General features: G+C 42.1%; 1 protein-coding gene across 6 annotated transcripts in view; it reads left to right on the top strand.

The window, feature by feature from the left end:
• The window catches only part of RGS12 (regulator of G protein signaling 12), a 424812-nt gene that overhangs the window by 327975 nt on the left and 69823 nt on the right, over positions 1-27014 (top strand). For all 6 annotated transcript variants that reach the window (XM_029591961.1, XM_029591953.1, XM_029591978.1 and 3 more), the window contains one exon: positions 17394-17520. In XM_029591961.1, coding sequence (XP_029447821.1) covers positions 17394-17520 — 127 coding nt within the window. The remainder of the gene's footprint in view (positions 1-17393; positions 17521-27014) is intronic.

Here is a 27014-nt window from a genome sequence, read left to right as displayed (position 1 = left end):
ATATGGAAGGGGGTAGAATGGAATTATGAGGGAAGAAATTTCCACAAGATGCCCATGAAGGTAGGGATTAAGATACATTGGGGTGAATTTTCAAAAGCTTCAGGCATCTAAATTAGCCCTTCTGAAAATTTACTAGGGCTGAGTGCCTACATTTAGGCTCCTGGTTTCACTAAGCTCTTCAATTTAGGGTGCCTTAAAGTTGGTGGCTATAGGGATGGCGTTTGGGTGAGAAAACAAAGTTAGGAGCTTAACAAGGATTTTCAGAACTAGGTACCTAATTTAGGGGCCTAAATCTAGGCAAATAAATAGCAGCCCTAAATTTAGGTCCTAACTTTTAGGGCCCTAAACTTAAGTGAATTTTCAGCTGAAAACTTAGGTACCTAATTTAGAGGCCTAAATTTAGAGCTCAGCTTTTTTAAAATATTGGCCTCATTATTTCTATTTTAGCTTGCATACTCCCTTCCTTCCCCAAAGGGAACCCAAAGCAATTTACATATGAAAACAATAAAACACATTTCCCTGTATGTACCCAGCAGATGGAGTCAGAGAAAGTTTTGCAGGCACCGCCTCTAAACCCAGTGTGCCACCTGCAGCTTCTCAGTATTTCTCTGTCTGCAGCAGATGGAGAAGGTGCAAAACCTGCAGTTCTGTACCTAAGGGAAAAAAGAAGAAAGATAATAGAAATAAGGATAATATTGAAGGTATTCCCTCCCAGAAGGTTGTCAGGTTCTGGTGGGACCATCTATTTTGGTTTTAGAGGAGGACGAGCAGGGTTCGGGGACCCTTGAGTGCTCACTGATCCACGCCAGGGGGGTGAAAGCTGGTGGTCCACTTCCCTCACCTTCAGGACTCTGGAAAGAAGCTGCTACCACCCTTCAGATAAGCTTGCTGTCTGTTTTGTAAAATTATTTAGAGAAAAAAAAAAAGTAAAGTACAGGAAGAAAAAGGGGAGTCAGGTATTTTTCTGTTGCAAGCTCACAAGACCTCTTCTTCCTTGGCATATGTCCGGATTTGGAGGGTCTTTGTGTCTTGGTGCCAGGAGCAGGGGGTTGATTCTCGGCGAGCTTTGGTGGCACAGATTCTGGCTTTTTTACAGAGAGGCCTGACGAAAGGTTTGTCCTTTAGTTTCCTGAGGTTGCAGGAGTCAGCCTTGGGCTGCTTGCGGGGCAAAGCTCATGGAACAGCTCTGGCTGCGCATCCAGATGTGGTACATTTCCTCCGAGGGGCAAAGCATTTGCACCTTCCCTCTTTGTAAGGTTTCTCCTTCTTGGAGCCTTAACTTGGACCTTAAGGGCATATGTGAAGCACCATTTGAGCCTCTCAGGAGGGCCACCATAAAGGATCTAACTTTGAAGTTGGTTTTCTTAGTGGCGTTTTGTTCAGCCAGAAGGGCGTCTGAACTTCAGGCTCTCCCATGTAGGGAACCCTTTTTACAGATTTCGGATTCCCGAGTCTTTCTGAGGATGGTTCCATCTTTTCTGCCGAAGGTGGTTTTGGCATTCCACTTAAGTCAGTCAGTGGAGCTTCTGGCTTTTCTAAATGTGGAGGTTAGTATGCCTCATGCGAAAGAATTGAGAAGTCTAGATGTCAGAAGGGCTTTGTTGCGCTATCTAGAGGTTACTAGATTATCGGATCACCTTTTTGTACTATGGAGTGGTATGAAAAAAGGCAGCAAAAGCCACAATTGCACGTTGGTTGAAGTAGGCTATTGGTTCCGCATACATCTGTCATAGTCATCGTATCCCGGAGGGGTTAAAGGCTCATTCTACCCGGTCCCAGGCCACCTCTTGGGCAGAATGTCAGCTAGAGTCACCGCAAGAGATTTGCAGGGCAGATACTTGGAAATCTTTGCATACTTTTACCAGACACTACTGATTGGACATCCAGGCTCCAGATGTCAACAATTTCAGTGAAAGTGTACTTCGAGCGGGACTCTTGCGGTCCCACCCTGGTTAGGGAAGCTTTGGTACCTGCCAGGAGTCTGGACTGATCTGGGTATATACAGGGAAAGGAAAATTGGTTCTTACCTGCGAATTTTCATTCCTGTAGTACCCACAGATCAGTCCAGAATCCCGCCTGGTGGGGGAGAGGAATTTTCGGAGAGTCCGCTCGATCCCTTTACTATATTGATTCTGAAGAATGGCACTGGTTTCTCATTAGTCTTTGCAAGAAAGATTCCAAATTCGGTTATAATTCTCACTTATGAGGTTTCATCTTTCCTCTGCTTGTTCTGGGGAATGTTATAGAGTTCATTTATTAAGAAGTTTTGTTAAATATTTTATGCTTGGGTACTGAGTAATACTGAGGAGCTGCGAAACTTTCGCTGTCTCCATCTGCTAGAAGGGAGGCAAATCCCAGGTGTCTGGACTGATCTGTGGTATTACAGGAACGAAAATTAGCAGGTAAGAACCAATTCTCCTTTACCTTATACATTGTTAAATATATAAAATACCCAAAATAGCATAATAAAACAAATCTGAAAATCCCTCATATTTCCGGCCACCTCCCCCACTCTCACTGGTGTGTATGAAAAGCAGTATTTACATATCATTGTCTCTTTCCCTGAATGATGGGGTTTGTTGGGATCCTTTGAATATTTTAAAATTCAGTGAGACAGGGATTAGTTCACTTGGCCATATTCCTGTATCTCCTTGTAAATATTGAGGTCGATATTCAAATGCTACGTAGCTGGATAAATAGGATTTATCTGGCTATGTGATAGCCACTAAATATTTGGCTACATTCAGTGATAGCCACTTACCCGGATAAGTCACTTATCTGGCTAAGTAGTGAGCCAGAGAATCAGTGGGTGGGCAATGCTACTTAATCAGCTAACTTAGCCAGCCTAAACCTAGCCAGTCTATACTTAGCCAGATAAGACATATCCAGCTGTGCTGCTGAATATTTAGTGTAAGTTAGCTGGATAAGTTGTATCTGGCTAACTTAGGGGGGTCATTTATCAAACTGCTATATGGCGTTTCGCATGCAAAAAACACCTTTAATGCATGCAAAAACGCCATAACGCATAGTGCGATGCAAATTAGAAAAAGGGGAGGAGTTTGGGACGGGTTTTTATGGCCAAGTGGGCTGGCTTCATGATTTGCGAAGCCCTAATGCACGGCTTTAACTACACCTTTTTCATTTGCGTAAAGCCGTGCAATAGGGCTTTATCGCACAGTTTTCAAGGTCCTGGAGATCCAGCCTAGCTATCAGGGGAGGGAAAGAGAGAAAGAGAGAGAGAGAGACTAGCCATAATGCCCTCATACCAGGTAGGCATTTATATGTTTCCTAGGTAGAGAGTCCATCAAGCTAGGTTGAGAGAACATTGCACAAATATCATCTTTGTGTGAGTTTCCTCACTCTGAAGGTCATCAAATCTTCACAAGAGAGCACTGTTCTGTTCGTACGTCTCACTTTGAATGTCAAAGTGGCCCCTAAACCCCTACACTAATACCTAAACCTCACCTCGAGTGACTAGGTAGGCCTCATATAGGGATATAAATACCTACCTGCTTTGAGGTCCCTGATAGCTAGGCTGGATCTCCAGCAACTTAAAATGGTCCCCGTCCCCCCCCTCCAATGGTTGTATGTAAGAAATACAATTATGGCACTTATCGCAAAGTGCGAAAACGTTATCGCAGTTTGCGGTAATACCTATGCGAAGCGCTAAGATAGTGCACTTTGCGAAAAACTGCTATTACCATAATACACGCCCCTTTTCCTATTGCAGGCGATATTTAGTGCATTTTGATAAATCCAGGCCTTAGCCAGCTATGTCTGAATATTGACCTATTTAAGTTTTGGAGAAAAAATTATAGTTAATTTGATTTATATGCTGCTTTTCCAGGAAACAACCCAAGGCAGGCTACAATAAACAGTCCTAAAAATTAAGAATAAACATAAAAATTCCCTAAAAACAGATATTGTGACTAAATGATTATCAAAGCACAATAGAACAGAAAACAACATCAAACAACATAAAATTTAAAGAAAAAAACAAATAAAAGACTGGTAGAAGTCTAATACCTATACTAGTCAATGACATATATAAATTATCATCAAACATGTTCAAAACAAAAAACAAATGTAAACAAAAAAACTTGAGGAAATTTAAATTCAAAATTAATATTTTTTTGATGATCCGGTGCAATTATGAAATTTCTAAATGGTCACGTTCAAAGTAACATCTTTATTAGTTTCATGCTGATATTTTCACTGTATCGGTTATAGAATTCTTAAGCCTTAAATTCCCCTTTCAAGTATTAAAGTCCTCCATAAAACCACATAGGTAGTTATTCATTTATTTTTTCTTCTTTCAAAACAGCAATGCTCAAAGTGTGCTACAAATAAAACGTTTTCGATATCATACAAATAAAGTAACAACATAGAAATGTAAAGGCAGAAGACCATAGTGGCCTATGTAGTCTCTCTATTTACTCAACTAATTTAACTTTTCAATTCCCATCACTCCCTCAGAGATACCCTGTGTTTATCCCATGCCGTCTTGAATTCAGATACTATTTTTGTCTTTACCACCTCTACTGGGAGGTGGTTCCATGCATCCATTATACACTCTGTAAAGAAATATTTCCTAAGATTATTCCTGAGTCTACCTGCGTTCACCCTCATCCTATGTCCTCTCTTTCTAGAGACTCCTTTCCATTGAAAGAGGCTCATGGAAACCTTTCAAATATTTAAATGTCTCTATCATGTCTGCCCTATCCTGCTTTTCCTCTAGAATATACATGTTTAGATCTTTGTCCCTGTATGCTTTAGACAAAGACCACTAACTATTTTAGTTGTCACCCTCTGGACTGACTCCAGTCGGTTTATATCCTTTTGAAGCTGCGGTCTCCAAAATTGTACACAGTATTCCAAATTAGGTCTCACTAGGGATCTATGTAGGGGCAATATCTCTTCCTTTTTTCTACTGACCATTCCTCTCCCTTTCCAGCCAAGCATCTTTCTGGCTTTTGTTGTCCCTTTTTCCACCTGTTTGGCCACCTTAAGATCATTAAACAGAAGCCAGTTGATAACCAATTACTAAAAATTACAAGATAGTACACAGTGTCAGCAGACAAAACAAACAGACCAATTACATATTAAACCTTGAAATTTTTCCAAAACTTCTCCCCCCTTCTCCTCTCAATACAATATATCCTTCCAGGTCTAGCCTACTCTTACCCTGGCCCTAGGAAGCCTGAAACAAAAGAGTGCACAGGAGCTGAAATAATGCCACTCCTTAGTACAGGGATGAAGCCAGCCAGCAGTACACATCACTTCTAAATAAAGGCAAGCTGGAGAAACGTCTCTGCTGATTTACTGAAAGTCAGGTGATTCTGTAATATCGTAATTTCCCTCGGAAGATCATTCCACACTTTAGAGCCTGCATAAAAGAAGGCCCTATTCTAGTGCTTTGCAGTTTAACAGCCTTACCTGGAAGCAGCTCAAACAAGGTACCTTGGGGTTTCTGCTTAGTTTCATTCAGGGATAGTTTTTACCTCGCATAAGCCAGTCATCTTAAAACAGAAAAATAAATGCTCAAAATAGGCAAGCACTACATAGCAAAATCCCAATAAAACTCATTAAAAATAATCTAGCAAAATGTGCTTTAAGGGTAACCAGGCAATAAAATGCTTTTACTCTTTAGACAGAAAATAGTTCTTCAAAAACCAGCCAGAGGACTAAATAAAATATCTGCAATCACACTTTATATGTAAAATATTTCTTGAGCCAGTTTTTTCATGATGCCTTTAGGCTTGATAACTCAACTCCCAGTGTACGTGGCTTGGCTAGTCATTCCACAATTGAGGAGCAGTAGGACATTTTCATTCTTGATCTGGCCAGCAGAATGTCTAAAGAGGTAAAATGTATGCAGGTTTATAAGTATTTTCATACAGGCAGGCTTTTCTTTAAGGACAGTGGTATTAGCATGCGTATAACCTCCTAAGCACTAGCCGAACTCAAGTGATTCTATGATTGCTTTGTTATATAAATATTCTGTATTAAACAACATTTTGGTTTTGAATGTTTTTATGTACATCACTTAGACCATCCGCATTAAGCAATTAATACATTTTAATAAATGTAAATGGAAGTCAAAATAAGAACAGTATTTTAAAAACAAATACTTCCCCTCTTTCTTTTTTGAGGTAAAATAAAACGTTTCTAAATGAATGCTCGGGGCTATATGCAGAAAGGTCTTTTTCCTATGCTGTGCCTATGGAACAGAATCATTATCGAATGAGGCTTTGTGTCAACAAAGCTGTTAGCATTACCTGTAAATAAATTTCCCCTGTCATTTTACACCAGCGTAAAAGGAAAGTTAAAATAAGTTAATGATCGGCTGTTTAAATCTTTTTTTTTTGTTATTTATTCTTTAGCATCAGTGCTGCTGTTTAATGTCCAAGAAAAGCACAGCGGCACCTAATTCCTTAACCCAGACGTGCTCAAACTGGTCCTACAGGCCCCCTCAGCCAGTCGGGTTTTCAGGATATCCCTAATGAATACGCATGAGATTTATTTGCATGCACTACTTCCTGTGTATGCAAAATGAGATTAGCTCATCTGATATATAAGTTTTGGAAAGTATCACGGTTCTGACATTCAGGAAGAAGTGTTGTGGGTGAGAGGACAGATGTGCATGGATGCATAAGAACATAAGAAATTGCCATGCTGGGTCTGACCAAGGGTCCATCAAGCCCAGCATCCTGTTTCCAACAGAGGCCAAACCAGGCCACAAGAACCTGGCAATTGCCCAAACACTAAGAAGATCCCATGCCACTGATGCAATTAATAGCAGTGGCTATTCCCTAAGTAAAATTGATTAATAGCCGTTAATGGACTTCTCCTCCAAGAACTTATCCAAACCTTTTTTGAACCCAGCTACACTAACTGCACTAACCATGTCCTCTTGCTACAAATTCCAGAGCTTAATTGTGCGTTGAGTGAAAAAGAATTTTCTCCGATTAGTCTTAAATGTGCCACTTGCTAACTTCATGGAATGTCTCCTAGTCCTTCTATTATTCGAAAGTGTAAATAACCGATTCACATCTACTCGTTCAAGACCTCTCATGATCTTAAAGACCTCTATCATATCCCCTCTCATCCGTCTCTTCTTCAAGCTAAACAGCCCTTACCTCTTCAGCCTATCCTCATAGGCTGAAGAGGTTAGGGTTGTTCAGCCTTTATCATTTTTGGTTACTCTTCTCTGTACCTTCTTCATCGCAACTATATCTTTTTTGAGATGCAGCGACCAGAATTGTACACAGTATTCAAGGTGCGGTCTTACCATGGAGAGCTACAGAGGCATTATGACATTTTCCGTTTTATTAACCATTCCCTTCCTAATAATTCCTAACATTCTGTTTGCTTTTTTGATTGCTGCAGCACACTGAGCCGACGATTTTAAAGTATTATCCACTATGATGCCTAGATCTGATTTTTATTTAATGGGGGCAGGACTCAGACTCATGAAAACATGACTGGTTTTCATCAGGAGGATACCTTATCGAGGAGAAATGATTTTGGACAACAGACGTTTATTGTGGTGTACCCACACTGTCGCAGCCCAACTTTGGGGAGGCTAGGATGGGGTTAGGGGACACATGACAAAACTCCTTAGAAGATAGCATTGATTTTTGGCACTTTGCTAAAACTTGAAATGTCGCTGACCTCTAATCTTCCATTTGCTGCGTTCATCCAGCCTACAGGGAAAGGAGCTAAAGGAGTTAACAGCATATAGGACGTGGTTCTCTCAGAAGGGCCAATGCAAAACAAATGCGCTGAAAGCGGGCACTGAGTGTTCAGCGCCTCTCCTGGGAGTGCCATGCAATATTTAAATTAGGGGTCGCGCTGTCAAGGAGGCGCTAGGGTCGACTGCATGCCCCTAATGCCTCCTTGACAGCAGGCGCCCAGGAGAGGTCGGCTGCCGCGGCTGTCTGCCCGTTAAGAAAACGGGAACTGAATTTATCGGCATCAGTTTTCCTAATCGGCGCCCAGACATAGGTTTGGAAAACGGACGCTGGTTAACTGAGCATCCGTTTCTCGAACCTGACCGCCAGTACTTTAAAAAAAATTTATTTTTTTTTAAAATCTTTCATTCCTTCGACTTAATATTGCCAGGATATTAAGTCTGAAAATGTACAGAAAAGCGGTATTTTTTGTTTTTCTGTACAACTTTTTGGGGGCAGAAATTAATGCATGCTCTGGGCAGAAGTTAATTTCTTAGCACAAAAATGTTGGTATTGAATGCACATTTTATTTTTTTTTTTTTGCATTTGGGGTGACTAATAGCCCCATCAACATGCATTTACATGGGGCTAATGTTCAACATGCGGTGCGTTGGATGCGCGTTGTGAAGGCGCTAATCCCCTTATTGCATATGGGACTGTGGACTCGTCTATACAACCCACATCGCTGCGCTTGCTTGAGCGCACTGTATTGCATCGGCCCCAGAGAGCGGGCAGTGACTGTCGATCAGCCTCAAGTTGCAATAGTTGTTAAACAGCGTGGGGTGAGTGTTCAACTCATGGCTAAGCAGCCAGCCTAACTGCCTATGTTTTAGATGAGTGCCTTAGGCTAAGTTTCAACTGCAACCTAGCCAGTTAGGATGTGGCCAAAATTAGGATGAACTCTAGCTGGCTAGATTTAAGCCTGCACTGCTAACACTCAAGGTTAGCCAAATAGAGCTGAAAATCAATGCTAGGTGGTTAAATTCTTCCCCCTAACCCTAGGGCTGCCCATAATTTTAGCAACCAAATCTAACCACCTAATACACAGACAGATGCAGAAAAGTGCATTCAGCAAAAAGCACAGTTTTACCTGCAGTTGCGCACACATTTTCTGTAGGTAAACCTTATTGCCAGTGCAGCAAGGAGTTTTACCCACAGAAAATTTGCAGATATAACTGTGTTGGTCTTAGTGCACTCGCATATAAATCCCTTGCAAATGAGGGCATTAGCTATTCCTGCCCAATGAAGAGAAGTGTGCTGGAATAGCTCCCATTTTACTAGCACTGGAAACTTAATTCCAGGTCAGAGTTGGAGTGAAGTTTCCAGTGCTACTGCGTTGGCACTTTAAAAGGAAAAAAAAAAAGGATGGGAACATTTGGCTGGATAAATACTGACTTATCTGGCTAAGTTGTGGCAGCTGCTCCATAGCTTAGTTGCATTAGCTCCATAGGCCTGTCAAGGACGTGCCCCTTTCCTGAGTTAAAATGTGCATATGCCTGTGCTGAACCCAATTTTTTTAGTCAATGTGCTTTATTTATTTTAACTCCTGGTATATTTGCATCGGGAGTTAAAATTGTGAACTGAAATCCGGTTCACAGTGTCTTAATGTTCAGATTACTGCATCAGTCTGAAAAGTAGGAAGCTAGAATTAGCCACTTAGTGGGCTAAGATCTACAAATCTCTTTGAATATTGGGCCCTCTGTATCTTTTAGTAAAAGAGGTTTCAAAACATTTTTTGAAGAAATATACAACAGATTTAAAAAAAAAAAAAAAAAAATCTAAATTTGGAAGACAGCCTGCTTGTTCTTTATCTTGTTCAATTCCGATTTTTATTGAGAAATTTTCTAGCTAGAATTGATGCTTCAAAAGATACCTTTTTTCCAAGAAAAATAGACCATTATAGGATGGCAGGTGGTGCAGTGGCGAGGTAAGGGTTAATCAGAAAAAGATGTGAATAATGCTGCTAGAAGCCCATAGATGACATGAAGTTTTTATGAAGGTAAATTTGTTGCTATATTCTTAATCTACTTTTGCAGACAATTTAGAATGCACTGCCATTTTCCAATAAATGTCACTGTAAGTCAAAGAAACCCTCTCTTCTATTTGTCAAGTAATTAAATATTTGATTATTTTAAGCATTTTCATTCACTCGGAAATTAATTTTAGGCATCAGGAAATTAGTAAAAACATCTACCGGTACTTGAACTATTGAATCTGCTTATTTTAATCTTGATTTTTCCCCTAAAACTATAAGAAGTTATATATTTGTTTTAAATTAAATTTGTTATTCCTTTGGTACTGAAATATTTTTTTATAAGGCCTTACATTGTCTTTAATTGTCCTGTATTCCATGCCCATTCTGACTTATCCTTTCATTTTAATAGATGTAACTGTTGGCACATTAAAAAATAGACCAGTAAAAACTGTCTCTCTGTTCCGGGCTCATAGCTCATGAAAAAAATGCTTCCTTGATGATTCAACCTCTGCTCTTTTCCCTGAGCAGATAGAACAGAGACTTAAGCACAGAAAATGTTAAATGCAGAATGTTCCTTGCAAACTCTGGGAGAAGAAACAGAACAGAAAAACAGACAAGTACAAAAAAAATTCCATAAATCCAAATTTGGATATAGAAATATCCTCACGATTTTAGGGAGTCGAGCAAGTTAAATATCCCAACTTATTTTAAAGTTGAATTAGCATACTAGAACAACCTGTTACATGTTTAATAATATAGACCGAGATTCATCATTTTGCCTTAAATATAGCAAAAATAGCGCCCGTGATTAAAAAAAAAAAAGGGTTAGGCTAATTTTCCTGATACCGCATTGCATAGGTATTTACCACAACGCGCAATAACATAGCGCAGTGCATGTTATTTTCACATCACACACTGAGTTAAAAATTGCAGCCACGTTAACGGCCGAAAAGGATTTTATTGTGAATAGTGTCCAGGCTGCTAGAGAGAGAGTGAGGGGGAGGGAGAGAGAGAGTCTGTAGTGGCTCCCAAAAAGTTAACTATTTATACCACTGTAAGTGGGAGCACTGGTAATTAAGGGTGAGGTTTGTGGGGTGGTGTGGGCTTTGGCGGGCAGTTTTACATGCACAGTCATATGTGCGAACAGCATAGTTATCCTCAGTGAAGATTTAATGTGATTTGGAGTGATGAAAGGTAAAAGAAAAGTAGATTTGTACCGGGTTCTCTCTACCTCGCTTGATGCTCTCGCTACCTAGCTGCAAACAAGGTAGGTAGAAAGTAGAGTGTAAAAATCTGCTCTTTTACCGTTCGTCCCTCCAAATCACATTAAATCTTTACTGATGGTAACTGTGCTGTTCATACGTATCACTGTACATGTAAAGCTGCCCCCCCCCCCCCCAAAGCTCACACCGCTCCACAAACCTCACCCTGAGTTCATTATGCCCCCTCTTACAGTGGTATAAAAAATTCAATTATAAATTACCTTCTCCTCTCCTCCCCTCCCCTCCCAAACCGCGATTTGCGATAAATCCCATTTTGGGTGTGAAGCACAGGTATCACAAGCCTAACGCACAGAAAAAAGGTGTAGTTATTTCCGGCATTAAAACCTGTGTTCCTATGCGTTACTTTATGGCACACAACATTAACCGGCCCTCATTTCCATTTACTCCACCCAAACGTCTCCTACTCAACTACTAATTTTAAATTTGCATACGCATTTCGCGATGCAGTATTTATCATGTGCATTAGGGCCCTAGCACGTACGATAACGCCCTAACGCAGTTTGATGAATGACCCTCATAAATTGTTTTTTTGTCTTAGTTTTCCTACATCCAGACAAACAATTATGCCATTGACAAGTAGTAGTGTGCTTCCTTTGTGAGACCTTTGTCACAAGTTAAACATGATGTTACTGATGGATTGGGTAGGAACAGCAATGCTTCTCTTCAGCAATAATTATTTGGTTTATGCCAGTCACTTTGCTATATTATTATTATTTTTGAAAGTTTACTAATGTTCTTGTAACTGTAAAAAGCTGTAAAGTAAAATGAGTTGATGCAATGTCACTTAAATCAGTGCATGGCTATAGAAGGGTGCAGAAAGGGTGGAATAGTGGTTTGACTGGTTTTATTAGCATTTGCAGTAAGATAGAAGTATGGCAGTGTCCATGCCATACTTCCACTGAAAACTTATCTTCATATTTTCCCCCACCAGACATTTCAGCTAATGATTTCCCTTTAGGTAGTGGGTTAAAATGACAAGTTGGGCATTATGTATAATTCCTGATGAATTAAATGCCCTTAAAGGGGTAATTTTGTAACCGCCTGCACAGTGCTGAAGTCTGTGGCTGCAATGTGCATGCATACTTTACAGAGTATCTTCAAGGCAGACTTGCATGTATAAGTTCACTGTGAAAATCCACAGCTAATTGGCTGAATGTGTGCACATAAACTACCTCACACAAAGTTACACTTGCTCTAAGCAGAGCATAACTTGTACGGGCTAGCTTATGTGCATACTTAGTATTCATGTAAATTGCAGTTTTGCCCCAGGAATGCCTGTGCATGTGAAAGCATGCTTTAAACTGACTCGCTCCATGACTTGCTCCATGACTTGCTCCATGACTTGCTCCATTCTTCCCAGCAAACTCAGATCATCTGCTGCCGCTTTTCTGCTAGACTAGAATGCAGGTCTCATGTATGTTTTTCCACCGATTCCACTGATAGCCAGAATAGTGCAAAAAATACTCTAAAGACCAGGCCTGTCTGATTCTAATAAGCTCCTGTGTGGCCCAGGCAAGTTTGGTACGCATAACTGGTACAGCTCTGTAGTTATCCTCTGATACTCATTCATACTTACTAACTCTAGAAGAAGGGTGCCTATTTCATCCAAACTTTGCCCCCCCTAAACTTGACGGCTTGGATGTTGAATGCGCAACGATAAAGAAATTGCCTTCTTACCCAAAGAGGTAGATGACAGACTACTGTCTGCCAGAAAACCATCAACTAAAAGAGCTTATAGTTTCACATGGAAAAGGGTCTCCATACAACACAACACAACACAACAGTTTGGATCCATTTGCATATGGACCTAAAGAGTTACTAAATTATTTGCTCTCGCTTTCTGCTTCAGGCCTTGCCACCTCTTCTGTAAGAGTACATCTCAGTGCCATAGCGGCTTACTGTGTTCAAACCGAGCGTAAGCCTATCTCCACTCATCCATTAGTATCCAAATTCATGAAAGGCTTATGGCTTACTAAACCACCAGTTGTAAAACTTCCTGTTTCATGGGATCTGAATGAAGTCCTGGCACAATGGATGAAGCTGCCATTTAAATATTTGGAGACTAATTCTCTCAAATTTCTAATATGGTCGGTTATATTTTTTTTAGAGGTAACCTCAGCCAGAAGAGTCAGCAAACTTTATGCTTTATTTCATTATCCTCCGTATATGCACTTCTTCCAAAATAGAGTGGTGCTTCGTATCTACCAAAGGTTGCGTCAGCTTTCCATATTAATCAATCCAACATGCTACCTATGTTCTTCCCGAAGCCACATACGTGTGACGGTAAAAAAGCCCTTCATGCCTTAGATTGTAAATGAGCCTTGGCTTTATTACAAGAGAAAAATTGAACCTCACAACTGTTTGTCTCTTATGATCCTAACAGACACAGTAACTAAACATGATTTATTTAATTGGTTAGCAGACTGTATCACACACTATCAACTAGCAAGGCCTACAAGTTACAGACCACATCAAGGCTCATCAAAGTTAAAGCCATGGGTTCATCAGTGGCCCATCTGCGATGTGTACCACTTGAGGACTTCTGGAAAGCTGCAACATGGTTTCAGTACATATCTTCACATCCCATTACTGTCTAGACAATCTCTCAAAGAGTGACAGTAAATTAGGACAAGCAGTTTTGCATAGTCTGTTCTTCCAGTTGTCCGTTCTCCATGGTGGGGTCCAGGTTGCTTATTCAGTAAACACATTGCTTCAGCCCTCAGCTTGGGACTCCCCACATGTAATGACTAATTCAACCTGTTTATCGATGGAACAAGCAAGTTTTCTTACCATAAATGGTGTTTTTCATAGATAGCAGGATGAATTAGCTATGCTATATACCCACCCACTCTCCTGGAAAGTCGACTACCTAGCTAGAATTAGCTGTCAAAGTGACTGAGGGTGCTGACAAAGCAATGCCTGAGCAGGAATTTCTGCATATGCTCAGTAAAACAAAAGCTCTACTAGCTAAGAGAGGTCTGTTCAATGCTGCCAGATGACAGTACCCACATGTAATGCCTAATTCATTCTGCTATCTATGGAAAATGCTATTTACGATAAGTGAACTTGCTGTTCTGCCAAATATCCAAATGAAGTTGCATGGATAACTTTTCTGCTCATTGGCCTGCTTAATATCAACTTCCTAGTATTTTTTTTTATTGTTAAAAGCTATGGATCAAAATCAGGAGTACAAAATTATAATACACTGTAGACTTGATACAACGCAAGATCGCTTATAACATGTTCAGAAATTTCTCCCAATTTCACATCTTTCAAACTTGAAAGATATTCAGCACCACTTAGCCAGTAAGTCCATATAAGTACAGACTTATCCAGCTAAGTGACACTGAATATAAACTTAATATAATGTGGGCTCACTTATAATGCAGACAAAAGTTTTGACCCCCATCACTTACATTACATCGGGTATACAATGTAGTTGATGAATTGTACTCTAAAATACTATAATTTTGTAACCATCAACTTGATGAGAGTTGCTTAGAATATTTATCTGATGCCAGCCTGATGAATCAGTAACACCACAGTGCTGTCATGTAGGATACTCAAGTTCAGTTCTCAAGTCCAGCTTTTACTCCTTTGGAAACAAGAGCTGGGATGGCTGCAGAGGCAGTATTCATAGCTCCTGGGAGATAAGGAGCATCAATCATTATGCTACAGCAGCATTTACAATGAAGTGTAAGTGGGTGTGTGTAGATTAATGGTTGTATTTTATAAACTGTGTGGAAGAAATTGCAGAGTTTATAAAATACTGTGTAGTTCTGCTCCAAAAGTGTAAATGTACATTTCAGTACGCACATATTTCCAATGCAAGAAAATGTATACTTTTTCTACTGATTTTATAAACTTATGCACCTTTATTTTATTTTATTTATTTATGCACAAATAATTGTGACACTGTGAATAAACACTTAGAATGAAAACGGAGACAGGTATTTTATAAAGTATGTACGAATACTTGAAATTACCAGTTTGCCGATATCTCCACTAGTTCACCCAATCCATATCCAGTTCATCTAGACCATCCTGAAACCCCTGTCCCCTACCAGTTCTCCCAGACCGCCCACCCAAAAACTGTAGACAACAGACACAACTGATTTCACTTGCATAAGTCTAATAGGTGTAAAAGTATCCAAACATGTTTGGTAACATATACATGTCTATCTTACAAATTAACAACTACCTTACATACTTCTGAATCCCGCTCCAAAATAGCCTCAAACCACCTCTTTTTTCCCCAGTAAAATGTACGCTTGAAACCAAAAATATACGCATACATGCGACATTTAGAAAATAGTATATACGTGCATATATGCTATTTTTACACACATTCACTAGTAAGCATAGAGGATCATTAGTTATTAAAAGTGTAGAGAGTGGAAGGTATGACCATGCCCTAGCAACATGTATTTAAGCATTTATAGCTTAAATATACCCCAACAATGGATGTTGGGGTTGCCAGAATATTTGGCAAAAAAATGAATATGAAATATAGCAGTAACACAGGCATCACATGGCCGGGTTTCTGACAGGATGCAATGGTAGAATCCATAGGCAGCTGGGTCTGCCTGGTAGGCTGCATGTTTCTCCAATAGCTAGAAGACCATTTGGAAACGCAGGATCTTGTGGAGCTGTCTGGCAGGCTATGCAAGGGAGCTGGGAGTCTCACTAGTAGTAGTATCTACCATGATAATACAATCAAACTAGCATCTGGCAGGCTGAAAGTTCTATAATTAACTAGGAGACTGATTAGTCAGTGCTGTTTATCCAGGTAGTTAGCGACTTATCTGGCTAAGTAGTGGCCTCTGAATATATAGCTACATTCAGTGGCTGTGACTTAGCCGGATAAGTCACTTACCCAGCTAAGAGGTTAACCGGATATTCAGTGAGCGGGCAGTGGATGAATTGGGGCAGTGCTACTTATCCACCTAACCTAAAAGTGGCTTTTAAAAGATGTGCCAATCTTATAACATGCGCGTGTTATAAAATCCACTACCCACATGCACATGCGCAGTCGATTTTATATTGGCACACACAGGTGGCGACTCGCATGCGTAAAGGGGGAATTTTAAAAGAATCGCACGGCGACACAATTGGGCCTTTGCCCAGTTCCCTAACTCCCTACCTACTCTGCCTCCCTTTTCCCCTCTTCCTATCTTTTTTCTTTTTATTTTGGAACTTACTTCATCTGAATAGGTGAAGAAAATTCCGTGCACCTGCCGGTGTGTGCGCTTCCCCAGTACGGGGCCTAATGCCGCTATCCCGGCTAGGCCCCGCCCCCTGCCCACCCCCTTTTTAACAACCTGGTGCTTCCGCGCATACCAAGAGATACGCGCGTGGCTGGGCTGTTTTTAAAATGTGCTCAGCCCGGCCATGCGTGTATCCCATTTGAAAATTCAGCCGTTAGTGGATAAGTAGCGATATTCATACTTATCCAGTTAAGTTAATCGAATACATTAGAACCTCCATACAGCATGTCTAAATTAGACAGATGTAACTTATTCGGCTAAGTAGTGCCAAATACAGGGATATTCAGCAGTATAGCTGTGCTGCTAAATGTCCCTTGTAAATTAGTCGGATAAGTTTTATCTGGCTGACTTGCCTAGCTGTTTTCTTCTGATTATCAAGCCCTAGGAGTGCCTGGCAGGCTATGTAGGGATTCTAGGAGGCTAGTATTGTTGGCTAATTAGATTATTACAGAGCTTTGTGGTTAGGCATAGGAAAGATCAGTGTATTGGTAAACTTAGTGTGGGGAGTTTGTATGCTCATGTACCCAAGGTTGTGAAGTACGAAGTTGGAAGACAAAAAATACTGTCCTGGATAAGGAGAAATCTTGTAGGTGGTCACCCACTGAGGCTGGCAGCTGGGATGTGGACAGGATAACTTATCAGACTGGATTGTCCGGATGGCCTTTTTCTACCAGCGTTTGCTATGTTGCTTTTCAGATTCTGGGTGTATGCATACCTTTGTGGCCTCTGGATGTAGAATGTCACTTTGATGGCTGGGCTAGATGAAATGGAGTAAAGGGTTAGTTGCAAATGAAAGCTTAAGGTGCCATAGCCTCAGGTGCAGGTTCACATTCAACTGGAATTGCAAAGGGGCATAAGAAAGCTTTTGGGCACAAAAAATATATTCATCCGAGTAACGTAACCTGGAAGATCACTACAGCTTGATGCGCAAGAAGAGGCTAAATTGGCCAATAAGGTTGGCTAGTTCGATTTTTAAGGCCATTAAGTTCTTTGCTATGTTTTAGCCTGCTAGGATGGAACTGGGTCCAAGCTCTACATAGTGCAAATCATAGTGTTGCTTTTAAATTTGTATTTTATGCATATTTTGTTTGTTTAAATATTGAAAAATGCTCATGTTATTTAATGCAATTTTCAGGTTGGATCTTGTACCAATCAATAGATCTGTAGGATTAAAGGCCAAACCCACCAAGCCGGTAACAGAAGTTCTACGTCCTGTGGTAGCAAAATATGGATTAAATCTGAATGAACTTGTGGCAAGACTCGTAAGTGTCTTTTGCTTATAAACAGAACTAGTTCAAACTTGAAGTATTACCTGTCAGCTAAAGTTAGTCTGTACAAAGCCTTATGCAATCTTTGAATCACAAGGACCGCCAAGCTTCGTATTTTCTAAAGAGATGTTTGAATACAGATGCACATAATTGGTCATGTGACTTTTGTCACATACTACCTTGGTGGAACTTTTCCCAACCTCTGAAATGTTTCTATACAATCTAGTGGTGTAGGTGAACCTTTGGGATTGTCTGTTGCTTTTCCTTTTGCTGCCCAATCAAGAAAGAGGCCTTTCAGTTAAACTCTCTCTCTCTTTCTGCTCAAGTTCCAGCTAGTTTTCTTTCTTTCTTTTTTTTTTTAATTTTGTACAGCTGTGCATTTTTTAAAATCAATGTTTTGTTTTCTTTCCTGATTCTAGAGCTTGGTGGATGGTCTTTACCCCTAGTTGAGTCAATATGCCGAGTGGATTTTTCTTTTTGTTGATATAATTTAATTTTCTTTCAAAATGGCTTTTAAACTTCTTTTGGCTAACTTCATATTGGCAGATGAGATAGGCCATATGGTCTTCTTCTGCTGTCATGTTTCTAAGTTTGACATCTTGAGAAAAGAGCACCCTGAGGTATCTCTCCCAGGTGATGCACATCAGTATCTTTCCCGTGTGGATTTCTTTACCCCAAGTGCATAATTTTAGTGATCTTGCCCAACCTGTGTCCCCTTTACGTTTATTTCACAGGATTGCAGTCTGCTATGAAAATTACTCCTGCAAAACTACGTGCACGCAATTGCACCTGTTTGGTGTGTGAAGTTTTTCCAAGAGAATTTATATGCATACTTTTTTAAATCACAGTATGCACGCAAGTCCCAACCCCAGACTCCATCCCCTGGAATGCCTCTCCCATATGCATGCAAAAGCATGCACATACAGTGTGTAGGCGCATAGTTCTACACATGTATTGGTTGCACGGTTTTCTAAAACACCGCTTTACCTGCAGAAATCCTTTTGAAAATTTTCTGTCTTCAGTTGATGCACTGACAGGCAACTCTTATGCACAGTCTACTGAACATGTGCTATTTATTTATTTATTTATTTATTTATTTATTTATTTAATATCATTTATGGATCACTTTCCAGATTAGAAATCACTCAAAGTGATGTAAAATAAAAACTAACAGTAATAGTTGTTATCCAGTGTCACAACTGTCACCACTCTCCTCTTTTTTGGGAGCTGCTGTTCTCTCTTGTATGGGCTGCTCTGCTCTGAAACTAAATAAATAAAATAAAATACTATTTTAACACACAAGCTCTTCTACTCCTGGATCAGTTGCTTTAGCATTTAATTCTTGTGTAGTAAATTAACCTCACACCTTGTTCTAATCAGACTAGGGAATTATGCCAGAATTAAATGTGAAGTAGTTTCTGTTTCTGTTCATGCATAAACCGGGCTTCAAAGAGGTCCATATTCAGTGGATCAATGAGTGGGAAAGTTACTCAGGTAATTTTACCTGGGTATTCAGCAAACTATACCCCTAGATTAATCAAAATGCTATAATATTGCATATCGTTTGCGGGATATGGTAAAGTTTTCGCACTCCACAATACTTATATTTCGCAGCTCATGAAGGAGAGAGAGACTATAAGACTCTCATAGTAGTCAACTATTTATATCTCTATAGGAGGGCCAGCTAATAGCTCAAGGTGAGGTGATGGTGGTGGTTTTAGGGTTTAGGGGCCAGTTTTACATGCAGAGTGAGAGGTAAGAACTGTATAGTACACCTCAGTGAAGATTTGACGACATTTGGAGTGAGGAAAGTCTCACAAAAATAAGATTTCTACTATGTTCTCTTGCCCTAGCTTGATGGACTCTATAACAGGGTAGCATCAAGCTAGGCCGAGATAACATAATAGAAATCTCATCTTTGTGAGACTTTCCTCAATCCAAATGACTTCAAATCTTCACCAAGGTGTACGTCTCACTCCGCATGTAAAACTGGCCCCTATACCAATACCTTACCGTGAGCTATTAGCTGCCCTTCTATAGTCATAAAAATAGTTGAATACTGTGAATGCCTCCCCAGAGGCGCTCTCTTTCTCTCCCCCCCCCCCCCCCCCCCCCTCTTTCTCTCCCTCTCTCTCCCAAGCCCAGAAATGGCCAAAATGCAGTTTGCAAAATGTATCACAAATTGTGTTATGGCCATTTCTGGCATATCACACAGCTTTAATGCCAGGAAAAAAGGTGTAGTTATTTCCAGCATTAAAACCGTGAAATAGCATGCGATATGCTATCATATGATGCGATATTGCCCCTCATTTTCATTAATCTCGCCCCTTCCAAAAATTTGCATTTGCGCCGTGCGATAATACGATTATCGCATGCGTTATGACGTCAATGCATGCGTTGACACATTATCGCGTGTGTTAATGCCATAACGCAGTTTGATGACTGACTCTGTTAGTTGGCCAAGTCTGCTGCTGAATATATTTGGATAACTTTACCTGGATAAAGTTAGCTGGCTATATTTAGGACAGCAGTTTCCCCAATCAGACTTACCTGGCTAAGTTTATCCAGCTAGTGAATATCTGTGCTAGCCAAATACATTTTATTCACACCTCTGGATTGCCTCTGCCTTCTTGTCTGACTAAATTTTATCTGGGTTTCGCTAATGAGAGGGGCAGGAATTTTAACTATAGGGGTTTTTCTCACAGGACAAGCAGGATGGTAGTCCTCACATATGGGTGACATCACAGGATGGAGCCCAATCACGGAAAACTTCTGTCAAAGTTTCCAGAACTTTGACTGGCCCCTACTGGGCATGCCTATCATGGCACTAACCCGGCAGCCAGCAGGGGTCCCCCATCAGTCTTCTTTTATTTGCGCAGCTGTAGCCTCGCGGTTTAGGAGCTCTGAAGAGATGCCTGACAGGAATTTTCCTCATGGAGTTAATTAAACTTAAATTGCCCCACAGGGGTCCATCCTCTAACTTTTCTCAGGCCGCGGTACTCCGGTAAGTTTTTTTTGACCGTCTTTCGTCGATTACCGTCAAGTTTGGCCCTCGCGGCCTACTGGCCGTCGACCGTACCGCGGCTCGATTTTTTTCGATGGCCATGGCGTCGGGGTTTCGTCGGTGCCCAGACTGTACTCGTACCATGTCTATCACAGACCCTCATGGGGTCTGTGTAATGTGTTTAGGCCGTGAGCATGATGTCCTGACTTGCACCAAATGTGCCCTCATGACACCAAAAGGTCGCAAAGCCAGAATGGAGAAGATGGGACTCCTCTTCCGTGCTCACACCCCGACGCCGTCCATCACATCGACGTCATCGAACCGGTACCGTCGAAGTCGCACCAGCATCGACCACCGTCCGGTGACCGTCCGCCATCGACGTCTTCACGGCCATCGACTCCCGTTTCTCCCGCTCAAGATCAAGGGGATCGTAGGGAGAAACATCGCCATCGGCATCGTAAGTCTCGGACCGTCGAGGCAGCGAAATCATCGACCTCGGCACCGTCCAAGCCACCATCGAAGAAGCCCCATCCAGGAATGGCACCGACCATTCCTGCGACTGGGACATCGAGGCCACCCTCACCCGATCTGGGTTTGGGAGTCGCGATTCTGCCTGTAAAGGTGGTCCCTCCGACTGTGCCTCCGCCTCCCTCTTCTGTTACGGAGCCGGGGCTGCTTGCTCCAGGTCTCCGGGAAGAACTGGATCGGCTGGTCCAGGAGGCCATCGACAAGGCGATGCAACGGCTCCAGGTTCCTCCGGCACCGACACCGAGAGTGGAACCGGTCACCAACCCGATGACAGCAGCGCTGGCACTGCTGCTATCCCGGATGGAGGCACTCATGACCGTCCTTCCACCGGTGATTCCTGGCTCCGATGGCTCCCTGTCAACAGGGAGTGCACCGATGGCTCCGGTGCACTCCCTGTTGACAGCTTCATCGGGAGCAGAAACACAGTTCCGCATTCCTCCTTCGGGAGTACTGCCTCAGCCATCGATGCCAATTCGTCCCTCGCCACCGATTCATTCATCGGGGGCGATACGCACATCGGCACCATCGATGCCTTCAATACCGGCACCGATGCCCTCCAGGCTGTCCGTGTTGCCCCCGGCGATTCCTTCGATTTTCTTGGAGCCTCAGCCGGGGCCTTCGGGTATCCAACCCCCTTCTCGTCCTACAGGTCAGTCTGCTGATCCTTTTGACACCTGGGGTGATGATACTTCCACAGACACCGATGACTTACCTTCACCTCCCTCTCCTACTGAAAGTAGAAAGCGTTCTCCTCCAGAGGACCTTTCTTTCATTAATTTTGTGAAGGAAATGTCTGAGTTGGTCCCTTTTCAGCTTCAGACGGAGCAGGATGATAGGCACCAGATGATGGAGTTGCTCCAGTTCCTGGATGCCCCTAAAGTGATCACTTCCATTCCCATTCATCAAGTTCTTCTTGACCTCCTCAAAAAGAACTGGGAAAAACCCTGGATCCATTGCCCCAGTCCATAGAAAAGCTGACACTACCTATTTGGTGCAGTCAGCCCCCGGCTTTCAAAAATCTCAGCTCGACCACCACTCAGTTGTGGTAGAATCGGCTCAAAAGAAAGCAAAAAGGACAAAGCCTCACTCATCTACCCCGCCTGTTAAGGAACACAAGTTCCTAGACAATATTGGTCGACGAGTGTTCCAAGGGGCCATGCTCATTTCCAGAATTGCTGCTTACCAGCTGTATATGACCCAATACAATAGGGTCATCTTCAAACAGATACAGGACTTCTCTGAAACCCTCCCTGAACAATTCCAAGACCAGCTTCAAATCCTTGTCAACAAGGGGTTTGAGGCAGGAAAGCATGAGATAAGAACAGCGTATGATATCTTTGACACCTCTACTAGAGTGTCTGCAGCTGCTATTTCTGCAAGACAATGGGCCTGGCTCAAATCTTCTGACCTTCGCCCAGAAGTACAAGACAGGCTATCTGACCTACCATGTGTAGGAGACAATCTGTTCAGTGAGCAGATCCAGCAAATAGTGGCTGAATTAAAGGACCATCATGAGACCCTTAAACAGCTCTCATCGATACCTTCCAACTTCCCCTTAAGACAGCCCTTCAGGAAGGACTCTAAGAAGTCTTTCTTCTGTCCAAGGAAGTACTATCCTCCACCAGCAAGGTCTCAAACTACGAGACCTTATCAAAAGCCTCAGCCTCGCCAGGCCCGAAAGCAAATGTCACAAGCAGCTCCCCAGCCGGAGCCTGCTTCCGGTTTTTGACTTTCAATTGGAGAGCAGCAGTCTTATTCCTCTGCCAAGCATACCAGTGGGAGGTCGATTGTGCCACTTTCACAACATGTGGCAATAAATCACAACTGACCAATGGGTGCTAGCGATCATTGCTCAGGGTTACCACCTAAACTTTCTTACTCTTCCACCGGACTCACCACCTCTGCAGGCGTGGAGAGTACCTGACCACTCTATCCTTCTGGAGCAGGAGGTTTCCTTCTTCTCCATTTAAGAGCAATAGAACCCGTCCCACTCTTGATTCAGACGGACAACCAAGTGGCCATGTGGTACATCAACAAGCAGGGAGGCACAGGCTCCTTCCTTCTGTGTCAGGAAGCTGTGCAGATTTGGGCGGAAGCACTCTCCCACTCGATGTACCTCAGGGCCACCTACTTGCTGGGAGTGGACAATGTCTTGACAGACAAACTGAGTTGCGTCTTCCAGCCACACGAGTGGTCTCTCAACCCCTTGGTAGCGACCTCAATCTTTCGCCAATGGGGATACCCCCAGACAGACCTCTTTGCGTCCCCTCAAAACCATAAAGTGGACAATTACTGCTCCCTCATTCGGAGCGAGCGCTCTCAGCCCAGAGATGCATTCTCCCTCTCGTGGGCAACCGGTCTGCTCTATGCATTCCCTCCACTTCCTCTTCTTTTGAAGACTCTCGTGAAGCTATGTCAGGACAAGGGAACCATGATCCTGATAGCACCTCACTGGCCACACCAAGTGTGGTTTCCCATACTCCAGGATCTCTCCATCCGAAGGCACATTCCCTTGGGAACGGACCCGCATCTGATCACTCAAAACGATGGATGCCTATGCCATCCCAATCTTCAGGCCTTGTCCCTGACGGCATGGATGTTGAAAGGTTAATCCTTCAACCACTTAACCTTTCAGATTCGGTTTCTCGTGTCCTGATTGCTTCACAGAAGCCTTCCACAAGAAAGTCTTATTCCTATAAATGGAAAAGGTACACATCATGGTGCACTTCGCAGTCCCTTGATCCCTTTTCCTGTCCAATCCCAAGGTTTTTGGACTATCTCTGGCATTTGTCAGAGTCAGGTCTAAAAACCTCTTCCATCAGAATGCATGTCAGTACGGCAGCCGCCTTCCATAAAGGTGTCGGGGATGTCCCTATATCAGTACAACCCCTCGTAACACGATTTTTAAAGGGCTTGCTCCATATCAAGCCACCTTTACATCCTCCGGCCCCTTCTTGGGACCTTAATCTGGTTCTCGGTCGGCTCATGAAAACTCCATTCGAGCCTCTTCACTCTTGTGACCTAAAATATCTCACATGGAAAGTGATTTTCCTTTTAGCTATCACTTCAGCTCGCAGGGTTAGTGAGTTACCTATCTGCCTTACACTAAACTCCTACAGGACCGGGCGGTACTCCGCACTCACCCTAAGTTTTTACCTAAGGTAGTTTCGGAGTTTCACATTAATCAATCCATCATACTACCTACCTTCTTTCCCAGGCCCCATTCCAATCCAGAGGAACAGGCTCTGCATCCCCTTGACTGTAAACGGGCTCTAGCTTTCTATCTAGACCGTACACTTGCCCACAGGAAGAGCACTCAGTTATTCGTCTCTTTCCATCCCAACAAATTAGGGCAACCTGTGGGTAAGCAGACTCTCTCCTCCTGGTTGGTGGACTGCATATCCTTTTGCTACCAGCAAGCAGGCATTCCTTTTCAAGACCGTGTTAAAGCACACTCTGTGAGGGCCAAGGCGACTTCAGTAGCACACCTATGATCGGTGCCGCTTACTGACATTTGCAGGGCTGCCACTTGGAGTTCTCTCCATACCTTTACAGCCCACTATTGCTTGGACAAAGCCGGAAGACAAGATTCCATCTTCGGCCAGTCTGTCCTGCGTAACCTATTTCCAAAGTGACGTACCAACACCCTTCCGCCTGCCCGGTGGGGTTCAGGATGCCCTCTACCAAATTCCACCCCAGTTGTTGTGCCTGTTGCACGCCGTTGGGTACATTTGGTGCATGTTCGGACATCCTCAGCTCGGTACTCACCCATATGTGAGGACTACCATCCTGCTTGTCCTGTGAGAAAGCAAGTGTTGCTTACCTGTAACAGGTGTTCTCACAGGACAGCAGGATGTTAGTCCTCACAAAACCCGCCCGCCGCCCCGCAGTGTTGGGTTCGTGCCGTTCTGTTGTTTTATTTTTTCGGCACTGCCTGTAGCTATCAAATAAGACTGAAGGGGGACCCCTGCTGGCTGCAGGGTTAGTGCCATGCTGGGCATGCCCAGTAGGGGCCAGTCAAAGTTCTAGAAACTTTGACAAAAGTGTTCCGTGTTTGGGCTCCATCTTGTGATGTCACCCATATGTGAGGACTAACATCCTGCTGTCCTGTGAGAACACCTGTTACAGGTAAGGAACACTTGCTATCTAGCTAACTTAAAGAAAGCTGAGCAAACCTTTTTGAATATGGACCTCAAATCTCTTTTCATATAAATGTATTCCATCATTCATTAATCTAGATTTGAACTTCCTTCCTTATGTGAGATTAATGTTTCCAGGATTAATTTGTAACTTACTTTCTGATTGCCTCCTTTATTTTCCTTTTGGTCTAGCATTTTCCTCTTCCTCCCTTTTATGACCTTCCAGTTTAGTCAGAACTAGCCTTTTCTGGGCTTTAGTATTATGAGCCTACATTCATAACTATCCACTGGTTTTTTTGCCAGTTTTTAAAACGGTTTTTCCCTTCCATTTGGTCCATCTATTGAAACAACAGCTGTGGGCCCGAAGCAACAGATTATGGCATCCTGAGTCTGGCCACTAGATATTTATTTATTGATGTATTTATTTTGAATAAATAAAAATATAGATATCGTTGTTGTAGGGGCTGTGGGTTCTGGCTTTGTCAGCTTGAGGAATAAAAGCCAGGCTCAGTTTTGAACCCAGGTCTCCCGCCTGGCAGCGCACAGCAGTGCTACTAAGCCACTGGCTCGTCTCTTGATCTGATGTGAACATAAGTATCAGTGATTCTGTGCAAATGCACATACATTACTGGAACAGAGGGGTATGTGAGACAGTAAAGATGAACAGAGGCAGTTGATTCCAACAGTCATTTACACCACTAGGAATCTGAAGGTTGGAAGAGGCTCCTCCAAAGTGAAATGCAATGCAAGTCACTTGATCCTTTAGTGTTGACTCTGTGTGTGCTGTTTTCCATGAACAGCATTTGCAGGCAAATAAATTCTCTAAATATGTTACATAATTTATATGTCTTTTTCTGCCACTCGACAATGTTCATATTTGCTTATTGTGTGTAATGGCTACAATCATGTATAGTTTACTTCCTTCTGTATTAAAGCATCTAGCTTCTAAAAAGCGACTCTTTGTTTTAAAAATGAAAAAAGTACTAGGAAGCAGACAGAAAGTGGATTTAAAAAAAAAAAAAAGGATTGCTGATATATAGAAAATGTTGTAAATAAATCATAAAAACATTTGTCAATCATTGTATTGTTTCAAACGTAATATGTAGGTTACAAATACATATATACGATTGGCTACGCCATGAACTGTTCAGAAAATAGTCCCAGGCTTTCCACCTCTCACCGATCATATTAGTAAACAGATTGTGGCATATAAAAGTGTGCAGAAGTAGTGTAAGTGGGCTTTCATATATGCGGCTTGTATACTAGAACATACTTAACTACGCTCTCAGCAATATGCAGCTCACTTTTCTAGTTGTGGCCCATAAGACTTAAAACATTACTTTTAACATTTTTTAAAGTGTTTTATTATTGCAAATTAAAAGCATAATCACACCCAACACTTACCTGCAGGGATGCAAAGGAGGAGGTTCATATCAGTGTCCATATAACCATCGGTGTCTGTTTTTGTTTTATTTTTTTCATGCTTTCTATGTTGAATAATCGTATGGACAGTGGCATAAAGTATTGAGAGCATGGTTAAATATGATCGAATATACATGTTGCATAGATGAAAGTCCATTTAAAACTTGCCTTACACACCTGAACCATATGTGCCACAAATTCACTGTTTATTAATATTGGTAATAGCATAGCATACAACAAAAATCAACTCATATCAAAAATAGCGATCCACAAAAATGGAATGGGAGAGAAGACGAGCGTGAAAGTGAAATAAAATGAGACAAAATATGAGAAATGTAGGAAATTCTGCAGAAACTCCCCCTCCCCCAAACAAGCATCTTTGTAAGAAAAGACAA

The sequence above is a fragment of the Rhinatrema bivittatum genome, chromosome 1 (assembly GCF_901001135.1).
Source record: "Rhinatrema bivittatum chromosome 1, aRhiBiv1.1, whole genome shotgun sequence".
Classification (NCBI taxonomy): Eukaryota; Metazoa; Chordata; class Amphibia; order Gymnophiona; family Rhinatrematidae; genus Rhinatrema; species Rhinatrema bivittatum.
Note: the sequence above shows the minus strand (reverse complement) of the source record. Positions and strands in the feature narration are given on the sequence as shown.